At 56.7% G+C, this 19,639-nt stretch overlaps 2 protein-coding genes across 8 annotated transcripts; both read left to right on the forward strand.

Annotated features, from left to right (window-relative positions):
* The first annotated feature begins 107 nt into the window (after nt 1-107).
* Nucleotides 108-15,412, forward strand: LOC100679242 (neprilysin-21). Of its 2 annotated transcripts, XM_031924602.2 has the most exons (18): nt 109-498; nt 570-797; nt 923-1,142; nt 2,611-2,718; nt 5,417-5,631; nt 7,296-7,406; nt 9,564-9,695; nt 9,767-9,865; nt 9,940-10,109; nt 11,908-12,094; nt 12,181-12,357; nt 12,440-12,537; nt 12,742-12,797; nt 12,878-13,164; nt 13,228-13,386; nt 13,480-13,556; nt 13,619-13,862; nt 13,928-15,412. In XM_031924602.2, exons 2-17 carry the CDS (start codon nt 594-596, stop codon nt 13,716-13,718), a joined length of 2,400 nt encoding a protein of 799 aa, XP_031780462.1. In that variant the 5' UTR covers nt 109-498; nt 570-593; the 3' UTR covers nt 13,719-13,862; nt 13,928-15,412. The 2 variants fall into 2 exon arrangements, with proteins under 2 accessions (XP_031780463.1, XP_031780462.1); XM_031924603.2 differs by lacking the exon at nt 7,296-7,406 and having other exon boundaries at nt 108-498.
* Nucleotides 15,413-15,988: 576 nt separating this feature from the next.
* LOC103317893 lies at nt 15,989-19,374 on the forward strand. Of its 6 annotated transcripts, XM_008217908.4 has the most exons (8): nt 15,991-16,074; nt 16,168-16,370; nt 16,459-16,469; nt 16,529-16,540; nt 16,610-16,689; nt 16,852-16,923; nt 17,031-18,765; nt 18,827-19,374. In XM_008217908.4, exons 1-8 carry the CDS (start codon nt 16,027-16,029, stop codon nt 19,210-19,212), a joined length of 2,547 nt encoding a protein of 848 aa, XP_008216130.1. In that variant the 5' UTR covers nt 15,991-16,026; the 3' UTR covers nt 19,213-19,374. The 6 variants fall into 6 exon arrangements, with proteins under 6 accessions (XP_008216132.1, XP_008216130.1, XP_008216129.1 ...); XM_008217910.4 differs by having other exon boundaries at nt 15,989-16,074; nt 16,270-16,370; nt 16,459-16,540; nt 16,600-16,689; XM_008217907.4 differs by having other exon boundaries at nt 16,459-16,540; nt 16,600-16,689.
* Nucleotides 19,375-19,639: the final 265 nt, after the last annotated feature.

Raw genomic sequence — 19,639 nt, forward strand, 5'->3', positions numbered from 1 at the left:
TGCATCCTCGGCGAGAGCGACGTCGAAGCCCCGGGCATGCGGGCGCCGGCCGAGTGCAGCGCGAAGAGGCTCGCGCCGGGCGGGCAGTAGGCACAGTGGCTGCATCGGCGCCGGCCGATCGTCCGGACGGAGGAGCGGGCCGCTACCGTGCGCGCGTGGTCGCTGGCGCTGCGCGAGCAGCGGGCCCGCGAGCAGGGCCAGAGGGAGCCCGCGGAGCAGGAGCCGGCGAATGTGGCTCTGTGCACGGTGAGCCGGAGTTCGGGGTCCCGCGGGGCCCGCCGGGGCACCGCCTCGCGCTCCGAGCGGCTCCCCCTGAGCCCGCGCAGCCTGTGCGCGGCCCAGCCCCAGCCGCAGCAGCCGCAGCAGCAGCAGCAGCAGCAGCAGCAGCAGAATGCGGCGGCGCTCGCCGGCAGCGGCAGCGGGACGCCCCAGCAGCAGCAGCAGCAGCAGCAGCAGCTGGCGACGCCGCGGGACCAGGGCGCCGGGCAGTCCTACGAGGTGGGCCCCGTTCCCGTGGGGCGCGCGCGCTGCACGGGCGGGAGAGGTAAGGGCGTATTCTGCTGTTGCAGGACGGCCAGGGCCTGGAGGAGCCGATGGTGCAGGTCGAGCGCGGCAGCCAGATGGGCACCTGGATCTGCTGCGTGCCGTGCTACTGGCTCCGGCGCAGCAAGGCCGTGCACCAGGCGCTGCTCACCTTCGCGATGCTGCTCGTGACGAGCCTCCTGGTGACCAGCCCCGTCCTCTTTCTCATCACCAGCCTGCCCGAGGGGGAGCAGCCCCGCGAGTGCGCCGCGCTGGTCAGTATCGAAGCGAGGCGAAGCCATACCGCGGGCCGAGCGACCTCGGCGTGGGTCAGGGCCTCCCGTCCTTGGCCGATGCCCAGCGATGCCCAGCTCTATCGAGTCTCTCCTCTGCGTTGCAGGACGAGGCTTGCATCCGGGAGCGGGACGGCCAGGAGGGCGTCTGCGAGTCGGCGGCCTGCCACGAGGCCTCGCGCCGCATGCTCGCGACGATGCAGCGGGGCGTCGATCCCTGCAAGGACTTTTACCAGTTCGCCTGCGGGGGATTCGAGAACCGGCTGCCCTACCAGCCGACCTCGAGCTTCGCCTCGCTGCAGGAGCAGCTCGACGATCGGATACGGCGTGAGTGCCGCCTCTCGAAACTCTCGAAATTTGCCGCAGAGGCTTGAAGCTTTGAAAAATCGTCGAACGTGGGTTAACGCACTCTGGCAGCCGGCAATCGCGTTAGGGGCAACTGCTCCGAGCGTGACAGCTGCTGCTTACTGCCTATTCCGTTGATAAACGGCTCGCTGGAGCGGCCGCGCGCGATTGTCTTTTTCCCTCTCCGTCTAATCCGGCGTAATGTACGAGTCCGAAAAAGATAAGTTTTATCAAGATACGATGATTAAGTTTACGTCTCGCACTCGAGAGCTCAAGAACGCGCTGGCCGTCGCGAAACTCGAGCGAATCGCCTTACCAGAGCTAAAGGGCTCTCGGGAAATGTTTGCCCCGGCCCGGCCGAAACGTCTTGTCGGGCTTCGCAGCGGCTCGAGAGCTTTCAATGAATGAATAAACAGCTGAGAAACATTGAACCACACTGAACCTGCTCTGTTGCTCCAACTGGCCGAAGCCGTACGCGGCGAAACTTGCGCAAGAGAGCAAACGGGTTCGGCTAGGCGCGTTTGAGTTTGATTAATTTTTAGCGGGTCAAGTTCGAACTCTCGCCGCCGACTGAAAACCATCACGCATCACGCATAACTCAGAAAACGCGCAGCGCGGCAGAGTCTCCGCGGACCTACGGCTAGTATTCTAGGTTGTTGGTGTTGTTGTTGTTTCGGCCTGGCAAAAGAAATACGGCGGAGCCTGCCAATTAGTGTTTCCGGCCGATTAGCTCGGCTGCAGCGCCGATATATTTTATTCGAATATCGTCCGCCGAAGCCGTACTCTTTAACGGGCTGTTACTCCGGGAAATCGATGCCTGCTCTATAAGCTGCACTGCTGCTGCGGCTGGTTTTTTTAAGAGCCTCGCGAAGGAGCATCAGTTTCAGGCCTGCATAATTCAGCTTCTTCCGAGTGCGGCCTTCAATGCGCCTCCCTCTGTGCGAGAGTTATTGTCGCACGTGAGAGCGGCTCGCAGGTCCTCGTTAAGAATTGGCTGCACACGCGACTTTATTTAAGATCTCACATTCAACTCGAGGCATCAAAATAATTAATATTCAGCACCGCTGCCAACTGCCAAGTCGCGTTTAGAGAGAGAGAGACAGTTTTAATATTGACAAAAACGAACGACACGGGCGGATGAACGGAGAAAAAGTGCGCTCTGAATTATTCAGCGGAATCGCGGCGATCGGATCTATCGCGTATAGCTGGTGCTTAATTCCCTTGAAAAAGTAAAGAGCGCGCAGTCGCGGGCGTTCATTATTCACCGCGCCAGGCCCGCTGAAAAAGAGCCGGAGCCTTATTTATTTCAGAAGCTGCGGACTGGCGCACGCTTTTGCGGCATTGTCCTTTCGATCGTCCGTTCGCGTTCTTATCTCGCGACATTGACCCTGCGCGCCTCCTCGCTCCTCTACTGTATAAATAAGTCTCACTGCTTTTCAATCTGTTTCAGGGATGCTGCTGAATGAAACGGGCAAGATGGGCGGCGCGTTCAAAAAGCTCGGCCAGTTTTACAGCAGCTGCCTCGAATTCAAAGAAAAACCCGTGGACTTTGCGCCGGGTAAGTAGATTGCAGCTTGCAATATTTATGCCTCCAAGCTAAGTAACGAGTAACTTTCTGAGGCCGCTAATGAGAAGCGCAATTCAAGCGCCGATGGGGGGAGAGCTCGAGAAACGCACGCAAATCCCTTTAACCGCACGTTCGACGGAAAAAGGAGTAGAGCTCTCGTTAACGAGCTGATGCCGCTCCGCAGATTCCAAACTCTGCAAATATTTGCGACCCGAAGCCGCGCCTAGCTGCCGTGTTCCGGGAGGGCCGCAGAAAACAATCTCGCGGGAGGCGACGTTCAATATTGACTCGGGCTCGGAGATTATTCGGCTGGAAGCGTGCGGGATTCTGCCACTATATAATTTAGCCGCTTTGCCCGGAGTTTTGCAATATTTCTATTTTTATTTCTATTTTTATTTCTATGTGCAGCTCGATTGAAATGTCGATTTTCCACGAGCAGAATAATAGCGCCGAGTAGGGCGTGGGCAGAGGCGAGATGAGGATTTGAAAGCTAAAAATGATGGATCGAGCGGGCCCGATCTTTCATTAGCAGCCTCCGAGTCTGTCTCCCGATTGATTCCCACTGCGCCGAGCGAGAGTAATGCTGGGAAGAAGTGCGGTTAGCGTTCCGGTTCCGCGTTCATTATAGCCTTTACCAAATTCGGTTTACACGAAACTCGACGGCTGTCTTTGTTTCGTTTGGCCTTTTCACCTTCCCGTATTAAAATAGAGTGACTCTTTTCCTCGCACCACCAGTCGGCGTTAAATTATCGCCTCTGACGCGCGATCAGTCACCGGTTTATCGAGTGCGAGTTCAAAATTGAAACTTTCGGCCGTCCGTCAGCTGCTCTTCCGAAGAGCCGGAAACCATCGACACAGAGCAAAGCATCTGGGCCGCTGGAGGGTCAGCTCCCTCTCTGTCTCGGCGGAGAAGAATCCCGGATTAACGGGCGAGTGCATGCACCGCGGCGGCGATTATGAAATTAGCGAGTGGATGGAGGCTCCGCGATGTCGCGTATCGATTTGGGGGAGGGGGCGAGTGACGCGCGCTGTATCAGCCCGAGTTGTGGCTTGTCCCGCTCTCGCGCAAGCCAGATCGGCCAACTGGAGCCTGCGCACGCTCGAAAGTGCAGTCGGGCCGAATACTCCGCGCCGCCGCGCGTTTTCCTCGGATATCAAACAATGAGCCAGCTAATTCAGCCTCTCGACGAGACGCGCGCGCCCTTTATTTCGCGGCCGCCTGTTTCGCCGCGGACTCGAACTATTACCATTCCCGGCAATTGATTACACTTAATTACACGGTAACAAGCCCACAGCTGGCCTTCTTCGACGTCGCCGGCGCCTTGAGCATGCAGATCGAGATAGCGCTCCGAAACACGCACTCGCTTTTCTCCTCCCGCCCTAACGCGCTTTGCGTGAGGCACGTAAAACTGACCCAGTTTCTCATATCGGCCGGCGCCTAATAATTCAGCTTGCGGGATGGGGCCGCGAAATCGCTTTTGCTCTGGTCGGTTGACTCCATTCAAGGTCGAGAGCCTGCCGCCTCTGCTTTCGTAATGCGCGAGCATGCTCTGCAGGGCCGGCAAAATCAATGGCTTTGCTGTGTGTTTTCCATCTGCGAATTTACGCTCTTTGAAAGTCTCGTAAATTACGCGCGAAATATTTTCGAGACGAATGAGTCTCGAGGAATTAACAATTTACGACCTGCGCTTTGGTATTTCGAGAACGGAGGAAGGAGCTCTCTCGAGTTTCCTCGTCGAGTAGGGCGAGTCGTTAGCGTGTACGCAGAACGCGCGGAATCAGATGTCCTTAGCCGCGGCGATCGGGCACGAGAAAGCGCGCGTTATAGTCCCGGGAAATATGAAGCTTATCGCAAAGAGCCGTTTGAGGATAATTCACGACTCGCGTGCAAGGCTGATGAAATCGCGCACACGGGCCGGCGCAAACGAGCTGCTTTACGGGGGCTGCATGCACTCACTCGCCATGCCGAATGCGATTCTCAAAGAAAAACCTCCTCCTCGATCAATTATACGCGCTCCTTGTAGGCAGCCTCTCGCGTCCGTTATATTTTGCGCTCCCGCCCGATCGATCGAAGGCATGTGCGGCGCGAGTGTCAAGGTCGTCCCGTGCATTGATCGGCCGAAAAATAATACGGCCCCATGAGCGCGAGCTTGCGGGAAAGAAGCAATCTCGCTCGGGGGATGGGGGGAATGGGGGGATGGGGGGGGGGGGCATCGATTGCGAAACTTTGCCCGGCACGACACTCGGAATCGGAAGCGTTTGCTGCGCGGAGCGAGAGAGGGTGCCAAGGCCAAAGTTAATTGCGCAAGACTTCCGTCGTTCGCGCGCGCAGCTTTCGAACGGGCTGAGTTTCGCGGGGCGGCCGGTACACGTAGGGGTATACACGCGACGACTGAGCAACGGCTATAGGCCGCGCGAGGTCGGCCAGAATCCACTTTTACAAATGGCATTACTATTTCGCTTTTCCCTCCCCGGCGTTATCCCTTTCGGCTATGAGTTCGGCTTTGCGCGGGCAAGCCGCCGCTAGTCGATGGCTCCGTTGCGTGAAATGGAACCTCCGCTCATCAATTTGACCCGTACAACTCGGGGCGCGATTGCTCGCTGCATGTTATTGGCTATATTCATTCAGGCGCGCGTTCCTCCTTTGCCGAGACTCTCGACACGAGCCTCTCGATTCTGTCTGTTGCAGTTTACAGGCTGCTGGACGAACTGGGCGGTTACATCTGGCCGAAGAGCGAGGGACCCTCCGACATAACGCCTTTGGTCGCCTCCCTCTTGAAAGTTTCCGGCGCGCCGCTCTTCGACCTCTACGTCGACGCGGACCTCTACGACCAGACGAGGATGGCCGTCTTTCTGGACCTGCCGAGGAAGCACGAGTCCGACATGTTCGTGACCAGCGTATCGGTGAGTAACGGGCGCGCTTTCCGAGAGAACTTTGCAACTCCTCCTTTTTCGCTCGACTCGGAAAACAAATTCGAGGAGGGGCGCAGAAATCTACTAGAAAGTTTACAGGCTCCCGGACTTGGCACTAAGTTTACGTTGCGTGCGTTCTATTGAATTGGGGGCTTTGAGAGATTTCGAAAATTCACAAGCGTGCATCTCGGCCACACAGTCAAGCTCGGTACGAAAAAAACTTGTTTGAACAACGGGGGCATTCTCAGATATCGATCTACGCTGTCCGCGCACACAGAGCGAGAGCGAGAGCGGCAGCAGCATCATCCGGCGCTCCGGTTTTGAAAGCGCGCGCGTGCACTGGCCAAGTTTTCGACGACAAAGCACATCCAGCGCGGCGGCGACAGCTAGTCTGCGGCGGAATCGAGTCTCTCTCGACCAAACTGCCCCTTAATGGGGATTCGGGCGATTCAAAGTGTAGAGAGAAGCTCGCGTTTTTCAGGCTCCCGTCCCCTTTTCGAGCAGATCCTTTGAGACGCGGAACGGGAGAGCGGCCGCTTATCTTATCGGGCTGATGCGATAATCAATGGCTTAACGCAGCCACATATTCAATGAGCGGAAAAAGGTCTCGCGGTCGCGGGCACGGCGAGCCAGCAATTTAGTCCTATGCATTATTCAGCCAGCCGGGAACGATGCCGCGGCGCGGTGGCTCTGGCGCCGGATTAAAACGGAATTTTTGAAAGTTAATTAGAAAAGCCGCGCGCAAGGGAGGCCCCCGGACTAGGCGTCAGCAGCGGATAACGATAAATAAGCAAGAACTGCAGAGGCGCTTAAATAGTTAAGGCTCGAGCACTTTTACCCGGACGCTGTATAATAACGAAGAGAGAAACGAGAGTACGACGAGTGGTTGACGAAAATACTCGAGCGCGCGCGTCCAAGGAACTTGCACAAATTGGCCTGGCGCGCCCTCGCAGTAGGCCGGGGTGAGTGCGTCTCCCGGCCCGAGTTGATCCCGTCAGAGTCCGGCTCTCGCCTCGATCGCAATCAGCGCCTTTCAAATTTTTATACCCGAGATGGAATTCCTTCGCCGGGAGAAAAACAGCTCGATCACGAGTTGTTTTTCTTTCGCGCTTAAAAGCGCGCGTATCTCGACTGGCGCCAAGAGTAAAATCTGGGTCGAGCCGAACGCGCGCGTCTGTGCGATAAGTGTGTGCCAGCGCATGTCTTGCGCCGCTTAGGCCTGCGCTCGGACGATGAAAATTGGCGTCGGCGCCGGCGTCGCGTAGCAACTGCCGCATCGCAATAACTCGCGCCGGAGAAAAGAGAGAAGGCGTTGCAGCAGGGAGCGCTGCCGCGAGTATCGGTTCGGCGCTGGCCCCCCGCCAAAAAGCCGCTTGGCGCTACGCGCTATTCCGCCTGCGAACCCTTCTAACTTTCGAAGCAACCTTCTCTCGCGGCTCTTTTTCCCGCTCCTTTGTCTCCGCGCTCGGCTCTCGCTCTGGCCGTCCGAGATAGATCGCGCGAGAGACTCGACGCCCCGGCGTTTTTCAGCGCGTGTGCCACGAGCTCGTCCGGGACGAGCGCCAGAACGGCGCGAAACTGGATTAGCGCCAGGCGCGCCCGATAACAGTTTATCGCCGCACGCGAGTGTGTGTCCATTGTGTCCTGCCTTGCAGGAGGAGGCCCCGAGGCGGAGGCGGCGCAGAGGACTGCAGGGCCTCGCCGAGCAGAGGAGGAGCCGCAGCTCGTCCAACCTGGCCGAGAGCAAGGCCTACACGGTCATCAAGGTACGCTTCTTCGGCTACTACGGGGGGATTCGATTTCCGCATTTCCGCGTTTCCGCATTTCCGCAGCAGCGACGCTTCCAATGCATTCCGTGTATTCTCGCACCCTGCTCTTTCGACAGTCTTCTTCCGATTGCAACGGATCGCTCGGAGCGGCATGCATCACCGGAAGGTGAACGGAATCGAAGGCAGCCTTATCAATTTATTCAATACTCTCACTCTTTATCGAGGGGTGACGCGCGGCCCAAAAATTGCGATGAAGCTTTTTTAATTAAACTTCTTAAAATTCCCAAAGAAGCCGGAAATTCGCCGAGCGTAACGAGTTTGAATCTCGGGGGTCTTTTACGCGCGCGCGCGCGCCTAATCGTTTTAGCCGGGAGCTGATAAGAGATGATCGCGCACGTGTCTTATCTCTCGAGGCGGAGGCCGCGCAGCAACAACAACAGCAGTTCGTCAAAAGTCCGACTCCGACCGTTTCTTCCGGGCCGCTAGCTGAACGCGCCCGGCGCCATCGATTCGGAGCCGCTGCAGGAGCTGGAGAAAATCGAGTTTTCGCCAGTTGACGCTAATCAAAGTCCAGCAGCTGCGGGAAAAGAAAACAAGTCGTCGTTAAAGCACGATCGAGTCGAAAGCGCGCTGAATCGTTCAATCGTTCGAGGCTTTTCATCGCGGCTCCCTCTCCGCGCGAGGCTCCGGCGGTTGTTTATAAAAACGATGCGAACGAGCGAATGAATCCGCGGGGAAGGAAGGGAGTGGAGCGTAGGAAAGTTTCGCAGTTTTAACTTGGCCGAAAGTTTCTCGCCATTCGAGCTTGCCGTTCGACTGCCATTTCTCGATTTACACTTATCGTCGGGCGCAATCGTCATGCGGGAACGAGGAAAAGTCGAAAGCAAACACGCAGATCAGCGCGGACTCGGGGCCTCGGCGCCCCTCTCCGCCGAGATTCGGCGAGCGGCCCGGAAATAAAATGCAAATGCAAATGGCCCGGGAGCGTCGATCGGCGGCGAGTAACAGCGCTGCTTTGCGTTCAAGTTCCTCCACGAGTTTCCCGGCGATTGCGCTCGTGGGGGCGTGCTCGGAATCGGTTAACCTCGATTTCGGGGCTTCCGTCGAGAGATTATGCCGCGGAGTTTCTGTCGAGAGCGCAGCGGGCCGCAATTCACGATTTATCGTCCGCCAGCCGAGCGCTGCTTCTCGGCCGGTTTTTCCGATCTTCGCTCGGCGCAACGCGAATTTCACTTCCCGGCCGGGACAAGTTGCCTCCAATTCGCCGACGGCCCTGTACTGCGACTAGAACTGGTTGCGCTGTCTTGCAGGCTGGAACGGGCTTTACGAGGGCTGGCGCTCGCGGTCCTCAAGTTTTACCGCTGCTGTTGACGATAAGCATCGACGTTCCGCGCAGTTTCGCTTTCGCATCCTCAGGGGGGAGAATCAGCGCCAGGACAATGCGGGATCGGAGCTCGAATATAGCACGGCCGAACGATGGCGATCGTTGGCGAAGCCGCAAAAATGCCGCATGGCGCCGCAGCTGATAAATTATCAATTGTTCGGTCCCCGCCGGGGGGGAAAGTTGCAGGCCTGGCTCCGGGGAATTAATCATGGTTAGCAGCCATTACGCAGATGATGGATTAGCAATGAAGCTGCAGCGCATTGATAACTTTGCGGAAGCGTTCGATTAACAATGTTGGCGTAGCTATGATAGAGCGAGCGTAACTCCGGCATTTGGCATTCCCCTTATTCGTCGCTGCCTCCTCGCCGCGGCGTCGGTTCGAACGCGAGCCAATTAGCCCGATAGCAGAAGCTTTGCTCCCTGCAGTCGAAGCGCCGCGGAAAAAACATCTCCGAGCTGCACTGGCTCGTTCGTTTTATCGATGACTCCACGCAACTCTTTGGCGCGCTCGCGGACATGGCTTTGGTCTCGCGGTGTATCGGCTTATATTCACGCAGCTACGGACACACATGCGCTTGAGAGAGCGTAATGCGAGGCCGCTACTTGGCTTTCGTTAACTTTTTGGCTCATCGACTATTCATGGCTTCTTCTAATCGTCGCGCCTGCGATTCACGAGCGCCAAAAGTTCGACAGCTGTGGCCCAGTCGACTGGCCGGCCGCCAAGAATCGCCGCGATAAAGCATCGTTCCTCCTTTTCTCCCGTGTCGCAGAACAACCGAGAGGAGAAGCGCTCGCGCAGAATACAGAAGATCATCCAAGGCCTGATACCCAGGGACATGGAATCGAGGGAGCGATCCTCCGAGGCCGACCAGCTGCTTCAGTTCTGCCTGGCCCTCAACAAGGTGACTAGCTCTAAAAAGAATGCGCAAAAGGCTCGCTACTTAGGGGAATTCTCACGGCGCTCTGTTGGCAGATCTACCCGAGGCACAAGGACATCTACAACTGGATCGACATCGACCAGAGGATCTACGTGCCGTACAACCTGACGCACCTGCAGGAGAGCTTCGCCTACGTGAGTAGCGCTGCGCGGGCGACGAGTTCGAGTGAGCGCGAGTGAGTGCAACTGTCGAAACGCCCCGGTTATAGGTAAGCTGGGGCACGCTGCTCAACGCGAGCCTCGACAACGCCACTGCCGAGCTCTACAGCCGCGAGCACTACCACGAGTACAGCAGCGACGAGCAGCCCGCCTACGTCTACGTGACCGCCCCCCATTACTTCCGCAGCCTCGGCAAGCTGCTCGGCCGATTTTCCAAGAGGTGAGTGCGACCAGTCTTGCCTCGCGAGACGAGTCGAACGGACTCGACATTTTAATAATCGATTTGCCGCGCCAACCATGTTTGCGCGCCGCGCCGGATAGCTTGACACAGATTCGCAATATACCTGCAGCCGTTTTATCGAACGACAGCCGGCTATAAATAGGAATAATTATAACTATAAAACGTGCGCGTACCGCCTGCACAGCCACGTGTGGCAGCTCAGACAATTCGTCCCACCCCTAATAATAAGTGCGTAATCCACGTTTCAAAGGCTTTCCCAAACAATAACATCGCCTCTGCCCTGCAGCCTCGATCTTCTTCCGACTCGCGGATTTTAACGTAATTTATCTCCATCGCGTTTCTCGTTAACGGGACGAGCGTCGGACGAGCAGCGCTCGCTCGTAACTCGTAAAAAATATCCCCGAAACGCGATAACGTCCAATTATTTGTTAAATATAGAATCCGAGCGCCGATTAAATTGCTTCCCCGGCAAATTGCCAGTTTATGCATGCTGTGTGCCGACATAACGCGCGCTCGCGTGATCGCTCAATCCTCGCCGGCCGCCTAATTATCCGCTGCGGAAAAACTCGATCGAAACGGCGACGATGGAAAAACTCCTCGCGAGAGAGTGAGAGAGAGAGAGAGAGGGGGGGGGGAGGCAAGAACGGGCAAGAGCGAGGCGAGCCAGGGGCGTAGGAATTTGCGCGTCGGGGCCGCAATATTCAGCTGGAAAGCGTCGACTCCCGGCGAGGATGCGCTGCTGATTCTTTCACGCGGCCAAATCGAATTTTAGACTTTCACGAGTCTCGCCGTCCTCCTCGAAGGATCCATTCGTTGGAGGATGCAGAAAGCTTCGCCTCCGAAATACCGCTCCGGCGTATTAAAATGCAAATTAGCGGGGCAAAGGCTCTCGCTGGCCCAGGGCTGACCTCCGCGCTAAAGCTGCCGAACAACGGGCGAATCGACATCGTTTTAAAATTCCCGCGCCCTCCTAATGCCTACTCGAGGCGGCTGGATAAAAGCGCTCGAAAAAATCGCACGGAATGAAGAGGCCGTGCAGTGTCGACGAAGCCAAGGACTCGGAACTCCTTCCGACTCGAATGAGATGCGACTAGGATAACGAAGCGGCGTATCGGCTTCCAATTATGAAGATCGCTCCCGCGTCGCGTCTTGAATTTCAGCTAATACGTTCCAATCGATCGCGGGTAGATGCGGCCATCAATCTGGACGGAGCGAACGATCTCGCTCGAATGAAATTGACACTGGCTGGGATTTCCGCGTCGACCCCGAAAGTCCCTTCCTGCAAAACAGACGGCCAGCGAAAAAACAATCCCAGAGACAAAGAGAGCGTTGATGCAGGGGTCGAATATACTAACGGCGGGCTCTGATGAGGGATTAATTAACGCTTCAAAGCACCTGGAGCCCCTCGCGCCCTGCGGACTCGGTGTGCGGAAAAGCTGCGCGGAGCCGGGATCTGGGGGAAGCGGTGTGCCGGATAAGAGGGCCGTTAACGCGATAAGAATGCTTTTGCTCGCGCGCGCTCCAAAGGCAGCCGCGGGCCTCGCTTCTGTCGAGCGAAATCTTGGAATTTTCCCAAACCTCGACTCGGCGCAATCTATCGCGTTTCCTTTGTGCGAAATTATTTAGCGCTGCCTTTCCCGCGGCGAATCGATGTTCCACCTGGGACGCGTGTAGCTCATAATTAAGCAGGGGGGCGCTATCGAGCGTTATTCGTGCGCGCAAATTAAAGCTCTCCCATAATACCCCCCACTCCCTCAGCTGAGCGAATTCGTTGCAGGGTGATCCACAACGGGCTGCTGGTGCTCTACGCCACGGACGTGTTGCACGACATCGTGAACGCGAGCGCCAGTAAGAACTGGAGCGAGGACTGCGTCAAGCTGACCAAGAACGTCTTCGGCGAAGCAGTCGGAATGCTCTACGTTCAGCAGTACGATCCGGATTTTTTGCAGCTCCTCGTAAACCGGGTAACCAGCAGAGACTCGCCTGTCGCTATTCACGTGGCTGAATGAAAAAAAATAATGAAAGCTTAATGGGGAAAACGCGTGTTTAGATAGCGGCACTCTTCGAGCGCATCAAAGAGACGCTCGCCGAGCGGATGCTGGTGATGCCCTGGCTCGACGAGGAGACGAGGACGCAGGCCGTCTTCCGGCTGCGTTCCCTGCGCGGGAAATTCAAAATTTGGCCCGGCTATCTGAACGAGAGCCTGCTGGCACAGGAAATGGCGGAGGTGGGTCGGGAACGCCGCGGCGCAGGTTTGCTCCCCCTCGCTAATTCCAGGTTCGCTAATCCCGGTTTGCTCGCCGGCGCAGGTTGTCATCGACGAGGAGGACTTCTTCTCGACCGTGCTGGGCAGGTTCAGGCAGAACCGAGCCGCGGAGGGCCAGCCCAAGAGAAACGCGACTCACAAGTAAGACGGAAGAACAGAGCCTCGCGTCATGAGCATCACCCACCCATTTCAAAAGTAACGCGCCAACCGTCATCCTCTTTATTTTTCCAATGTTTTCCAATGCATTCTCGAGAGAGTAGAGAGGCGCGCGAGTAGAGCGGAGCTGGCGCGCCGATCAGCTTCGCACCCTCGGGGGGCCGCGAGTTAAGTCTGCTTTGTCGACAGGTGGCACTACCCGTTCACGGTCAGCGCCTACTACGAAGCGTCGTCCAACTCGATCGGTAAGCGTTAGGAGCGAGTGTGCTCGAGCGCGCGAGGCTCGAGCCGAATCTCAATGCGACAATCTTGTGCGTGCACACAGTGATCCCCCTGGCGATGATGACCGCCTGGTCCTGGTCCTGGGACGGCGGGCCGGCGTACGCGGTCTACGCGACCCTCGGCACGGTCATCAGCCACGAGGTGCTGCACGCCTTCGACCTGCACCACCGGCGCCTGCCGCTCGACCCGGAGCCCCTGAGCGAGCACTGGTCCTGGATCACGCCCGAGGCCTGGCGCAGACTCGAGGCCATGATCGAGTGCGTGGCCAAGCTCTACGCGCGCAGCTTCTGGCGGAAGGTCAAGTTCTTCGGGAGCAGCGTCGACGTCCAGGTAGGCTCAGCTTAGGCGCCTTAGAGCGAGCCTACGCACACTGACGCGCCCATTGTCCGGCAGTTCGATTGGAACGTCACGCGGAACGAGAACGTGGCGGACATCGGCGCCCTGCAGATCGCCTACCACACCTGGCACATCCTGACCAACGGCAAGGACCGAACCCTGCCGGGGCTGGAGGCCCTGCGGCCCAGCCAGCTCTTCTTCATCAGCGCCGCCCAAGTAAGCCGACACGCCGCGCCGTTCGCTCTCTCTCTCTCTCTCTCTCTCTCGCTCGCTCTCACTTCATCTTCCCCGCGTATACTCTCTTTGCAGAGCTACTGCTCTAACATGACTGCCGAGGCCTACATTCTCTCCGTCGAGCTGGATTACCACACGCCTCGGCCCGAGAGGTGAGTCTCCCCCGCTACACTCGGCGGCACTGCAGGCTAAAACGGTTCTCGCCTGCTTCCAGGATCAACGGCATAATGATGAACTCGCCCGAGTTCGCCGAGGCGTTCCGATGCTCGCTCGGCGCGAAGATGAATCCGCCGAACAAGTGCAAGACTTGGTGACGAAGCCGCGCGACGGGGAGAACGAGTCGCCTTTAGATGACCAAGCGAGCAGCCGCTGATTGGCCGCAGATCGAAGCGGGGGCTGCGCGATTTCGGGCGCCGAACGTCCAGCAGGGATCCGTCGATCAAGCGAACGAAATCGAGGTACTGCCCGCAGTGGATAATTCAATCGGGCCAGTTGACGCCTCGACCTTTGCGTGTGCTTGCAGAGAGAGCAGCAGCCGAGTGCGAGGGCAGGACCAGTCGGCGAAAGTTACTCCTCTCTCGAGACTAGCGACCGCCTGCCTCTGGCTATGACCGAGCGAAGAAGGAGACGACGAGTCGATCGGGGCGTCGCATTGCTGACAGCATGCGAAAGACGGGAAAGACTGCCGTACATTCTTCCTGTAGCTGTCCTCCTCCTCCTTCTCCTCCTTCCCCTCCTCCGCCTCCTCCTCTACCGCACGGTCCTCTGAGCTCGCGATTCCCGCACCTGTCCGGCACCGTTTTCTCAACTAGACTATACTTACGCGCCATTCTATAGAAGCTTTAGGACAAATACGGATGAGATTCCAACGAGAATCAACAAATATATAACATTGTAAGCGAGCGAGAAGTTGCTAGACCAAACTCCTAGACCCACCGCTTATGGAAGAACGAACGTTTCATTTGCTCGAGCGCGCGTAGGAGCTGCAGTTTTTCGAAGAATGCGTTCGACTTGTCGGGAAGAGGCGAGTGTGTGGCGTTGTGTGTGGCGTTGCGTCTGGCTCGCCCTTTCATTCCGGGCGTAAAAAGCTGAATGTTCGATCGGACGGCGAAAGGAGAAGCCATTTTATTAGACCGAAGTAACACACACTCGCGGAGAGATGATACATTGCTGCCGGATGAAAGGCGGACGAAAGGGGATTCTAGCGTCGACGCAAAAAACGTGAACTGTGATACTTTAAGCATTAACGCAACTCAAAATGAAAACAAAAAAAAAAACCAGCTCGCTCCGTTCATTAGAATTAACGACGAGGAAACGCGGAAACAATAACGTATACAATTATACTCAATGCATTCGAACTCTGGAATGCGATAGTCATACGCGCCTCGAGTTTGATCGATAAGTATACACAAACAATGACAGGACGCGACGAAATGGTAAAAATTGATCGTAATTTGTTAAAAGAAGACCAACTCGAGAATCACACCTGGTGCAATTATAGATTTCAGAATGGTATACGATTATCCTCGTTATTTTTCATGCTTCCGATAGACAAGCTTGATCGTGTTTCAATAGGAACTTTTAACAAGTTGCGATTTTTAACTCTTTTCGCTGATCTACAAATTTCTTCGAACGCGTATAATCTTGAACATTAACGAAATCTAGGATGAATCTTTGTAACTATATAGTAGATGAATTGAACCGACGGCGAGTCCTCTTGTTAAGTACATCTGCGCAATAAAAAAAAAAAAAAAACAATAATAATAATAAATAAATAAAAAAAAGAACACGTGGTCACCGATCGATTCCTTTTTTTCAGCACAATAACTGCGTTACATCTAACATTTTACGACTAATATTATACCTACTAGCTATTCTGTGGGGTTCAGTTTCGCGATGCAATAAGAATTCAACGATAGAGAAAAATCGAGCATCTAAGAAGATAAATCGTATTGTATTTGCAGTACAACATTGAGAGTGATATAAATAAATACTCATTTCTAACAAACCCGCCTGTAAGTGCGTTGTTAATTTCCTGTGATCATTCATCCAGCCACTAAAAAGAACAGAACGAACTGGATATCGGTTTATCGATCGACGCGCGTATGCACATAAACAAGAGCGAGTTTCGCTTCTGATACGTTGGCGGAGCATTTCGTACGTCCGTATACGTTCGCTTGGCAATTAAACAAACTGAAATGCACTTTTTGCCCCCCGCGCGCGTATCGCCGCGGCTATGGAAGCATTTTCTTTGCCTTCGCTCGACATAAATTCGATGGATTTTTAACCCCCGAAGAACAACAGACTAAACTAGGTCAGCCGAACTTGCGAGCACGGACGCTATCTGTACATTTTTCAACGGAAAATTGGAAAAAAGGACGCAGTGTGCGAAAACAAAGGAGGGTTCTGCACCTGTGTTCAATATTGTTTACGAGTTATTACCAGTTCTGTTGCTTTTCGAGTCTCCTGTACAATTTGCTCTTTCTCCCTCACGATTGTTATGTGCTTCGATCGAAAACGAAGGGACAGCATGACGACAAGTACCTTCAGGGCCTGAGCTTTGCAACTGATTTCCGAAATGCGCCGGGAAGAAAGGATCGCAATCCGCTTGAATGGCTTAACATGTCAGCGAGCCTCCGCCGCAGCACTCTCATCTGGACGTCATTGCAGGTTAACTGAAAGCAGCGGCTGCTTTTAACCTCTCTATTTCGAACTTTGTTCTGCCCAGCAGAACTAACTCCTCCGGGAATTCTAACCCGACAGCTGATCTTTTCGCTGGCGCGTGCCTGCAGCATCGATCCTGGAACGCCGCCGTCGCCGCGCCGCTGGCCCGGCGGCGAATTTGAATACGCGTCTCAATTACAGCTTGCCGGGAATCCGGAATATCTTGCTCGATGCTCCGGGGATGGGGTGGCCTGCGAGAGCTGGACCGATGATCGTCATTCCAGGTTCTGCCACCGAGAAATGTACGATCGCTCTTTATTCGAATTCCTCGTCTCGCACCCGTTGCACACTCTGCCGAAGCGATAGCGTTTCTTCGTTCACTATGCGCAGGTACACTCGCGGTAAGTGGGATCGCAGGCCTGCCTTTCACGAGAAGCCTCATTCGTCCTCGAACATCCAGACAGCGAGAAAAGTAAGTGTGTAAACGCCGAATCGAGTCCTCGACTTTCCTTGCTCGATCATCGCAAGCAGATTAGTGCAGGGCAAGCGTCGTTCGGAAAACCAAGATCGTTCATTTCAAGCGATTTCAATATTACCGACCGAGAGCCAGCCCGACCGACGGTAATCCATCGACGCGTGGGATCATCCCTAGCGAGCATGCCTTCGGTTGGCCAGCTCGAAATCTTCTTCGTCGAGCTGCGACAAGCATTGTTTTGCCAACTTGCGAAATAGTTTGCGAACTCGACGCGGAGTTTCAAATAATTCGGGATTTCTTTATTGCAGTTTCCAGAAGCAACCTCGACTGCAACAAGTGTCTCATCAACGTGGGTTATAACTGCAGAAGGCTGCACAAGGGTGAGTCGCCTTGCAATCCACTAGACTCCAAATTCCTCCAACTTTCAATCCGTCGGAAGTATCCGGTCTGCTAACGGATCTGAACTATCTCTCTACATGTGCACCAGGACGGAGCTCAAAGTAGCTCGAAGAACCCGGCAAACTTCCTCCCAACTTTCCGCGAGAACGAAAGAGCGAGTTTCCGCTCGCGTCAACGATTCCCGCAAACGCGGGCCAACATTCTCCGAACGCGGCGCCGTTCAATGCAGCTCGCTTCTCGGAAAAGGGATGCATGTCAGATACCGATAGGGGAAAAACTCTGGCCGAACTCGAAACGCGGCTCCGCAACTCTACGAATCCGCTCCACTTCCAGCCAGAATCGCGTCCCCCAATTCAGAAGGAGAGCTCTGCTGTCCCTGGCCGACAGCGAATCAAGCGCCGGAAGTCCCTCTCCCAAGTCTCGGAGGATCGTCAAAAAGCATCGAGGCAGGAGACGGCCGGCAGGCCGTCCTAATCTCGCGAGCAGAGCGCAGGCTCGCCTCGGCGCGAAGAAGGAGCTCGCCGAAATCGAGCGTCGAATCGCCGCGGACTTGGACAGGATAAGGGGCTCCTTGAGGCTGGAGAAAAAGTCGGCGCTCGAGGAGGGGCACTCGGCTGGGGGCGATCGGCAAGCGGTCAGCCGCGAACCCGAGCGCGTGGCCTCCGGGCCGGAGGGAAAGAAATTGGTCGCCGAGGCGCTGATAATTTCGAGCCTCGGACGGCGGCTGCCGATCTGCCTGGCGATCGGCGCCGGCGAGCTGGGTCTGGACTACTTTCGCGACTCGAGGAGCGTCCGGCTGGACGAGCTGCTGGAGCTGGCGAGGCGCGGGCTGCGGACGAAGGACGACGAGAGGCTCGAGCAGGAGCTGCGGGATCTGCGCCAATCGGAGAATGAGCGCGGCAACGCTGCTGAAAGCAGCAGCAGCACTGGGAATCACTCGAAGAGTAACGAGCACTCGAGGCACGTGAATATTACACCGTACAAGGAGGTTTCGGTGAATAATAACGATCCCTCAGCCGCCTCAGCCGCCTCAGCCGCCTCAGCAGCCGCAGGGGCTGAGCCTCTCGCGGCAAGTTTCCGCGGGAAGGGAACACGTAAATCGAAGGAGAGCGTCTACTACGACGACTATTACGACTACTACGAAAGCAGGAACGCCGGGACGGGAAGAAGGCTGTCCTCGCTCAACGGCCTCAACCTCCGCGTGTCGGGCGAGCTGGGCTACGAGCCGAGCGCGAGGTCGGCGAGAAAGAGCGCCGACCTGAGCGATCTCCTGGCCGAGGGGCGCGAGTACGACGTCGCGGTGCAGGGCAGTCTCCACCTGCACCTGGAGGACCCCGAGGACGCCGGAGCCGCCAAGTCGCATGGCAGGAAGAAGAAGCGCTGCTCCGGCAAGAAGCCCAAGCGCTCGAAGCGCGAGGGGGAGGCGAGGGGAGCGCTGCGGCGCATGGGCGACGAGAAGGCGCCCCGCAAGCGGATCCACGCGAACGCCAAGCTCGTCCGGCTGTCCGCGCCGGAGAAGCAAGGCTCGAGCAGGAGCTTTTGGCGCGGGGACGGCGACGGCGACGACGAGTCCGCCGGGGCTACGGCGAGGTGCGGTTGCGAGGCGACGAGCACTGCCGCGCCGCCTCCGGCCGACTTCACCTCCGTCGCGGTGGACACCCTCGAGCCCGAGACGGGCACGGAGGGGGAGAGGGTGCGCACGAGGACCAGCAGCCCCGAGTGCCACTGCGGCAGCACGGAGACCGCGGCCCGGGACTCGACCGAGTCGCGGACGGAGCCGAGCGCGACGAGCAGCGAGGGGACGACGCCGGGACGAGAGCCGGGTAGGTAGGCCGCGGAAGCGCTGCTGCCTCGAGCGCGAATCGTCGGCCCTCCGCGTTGCAGGTGACGAGCTGCAGCTGCAGAGGGAGAAAATCGCGAGGATGCGGAACATGCTGGAGATCCTGACGTTCGTGAAGAAGCTCGAGCAGCTGATGGCCGAGGGGGGGGCGGCTCCGTTGCGCGTCAGCGACGACACCGGCGGCCTGGAGATCCGGCTGGAGAAGATGTACGCGAGGCCCGGCCGGAACCGCTCGGAATCGCCTCCTGCCGCGATTTCCGCGAGCCCGGAAGGAGCAGCCGAGGCCCTGAGGAAGCACAAGCAGCCGGACGAGCTGCAGGAGGAGCCGATCGAGGCCTACGTGGAGCCGAGGCCTAGGTGGAACGCGACGTACGCGAGGCGCGCGAACAAGAGGCGAAAACGCCGGGCGAGCTACCATGCGGCCCGTTGAGCCAGCCTGTACGAGCCGCCTTGCGATTAATAAGAGGATCAGTGCAGTAGACCGGACCTGTCAATGAACTGTATCGCGCATACATTTACCACCGACGCGAATAGCGTATGCGCGACGCGTAGGACCGGTAGGGCGCCTGGACCGAATAAAGCGAATAAAGCGAATAAAGCGACTAAAGCGACTAAAGCGACTAAAGCGAATAAAGCGAATAAAGCGAATAAAGCGGATAAAAGGACGAGGCGAAAGAACGGTACAAATGTACGCAGGCAGCCGAGAGCGGAAATGAAAGAGCCTCGTTCCGTCGCGCGACGTGCGGGGCACGCTGTTTACTGAAAGGCGGCGAGAGCAGCCAGATGCCGTCGAGCGGCGTTAATTTTAAAGAAACTAATTAGCCAACTGAAATTCTGGTCCATTCGGGTTCGCGTGG

The sequence above is a fragment of the Nasonia vitripennis genome, chromosome 2 (genome assembly GCF_009193385.2).
Source record: "Nasonia vitripennis strain AsymCx chromosome 2, Nvit_psr_1.1, whole genome shotgun sequence".
NCBI classification, from domain to species: Eukaryota; Metazoa; Arthropoda; class Insecta; order Hymenoptera; family Pteromalidae; genus Nasonia; species Nasonia vitripennis.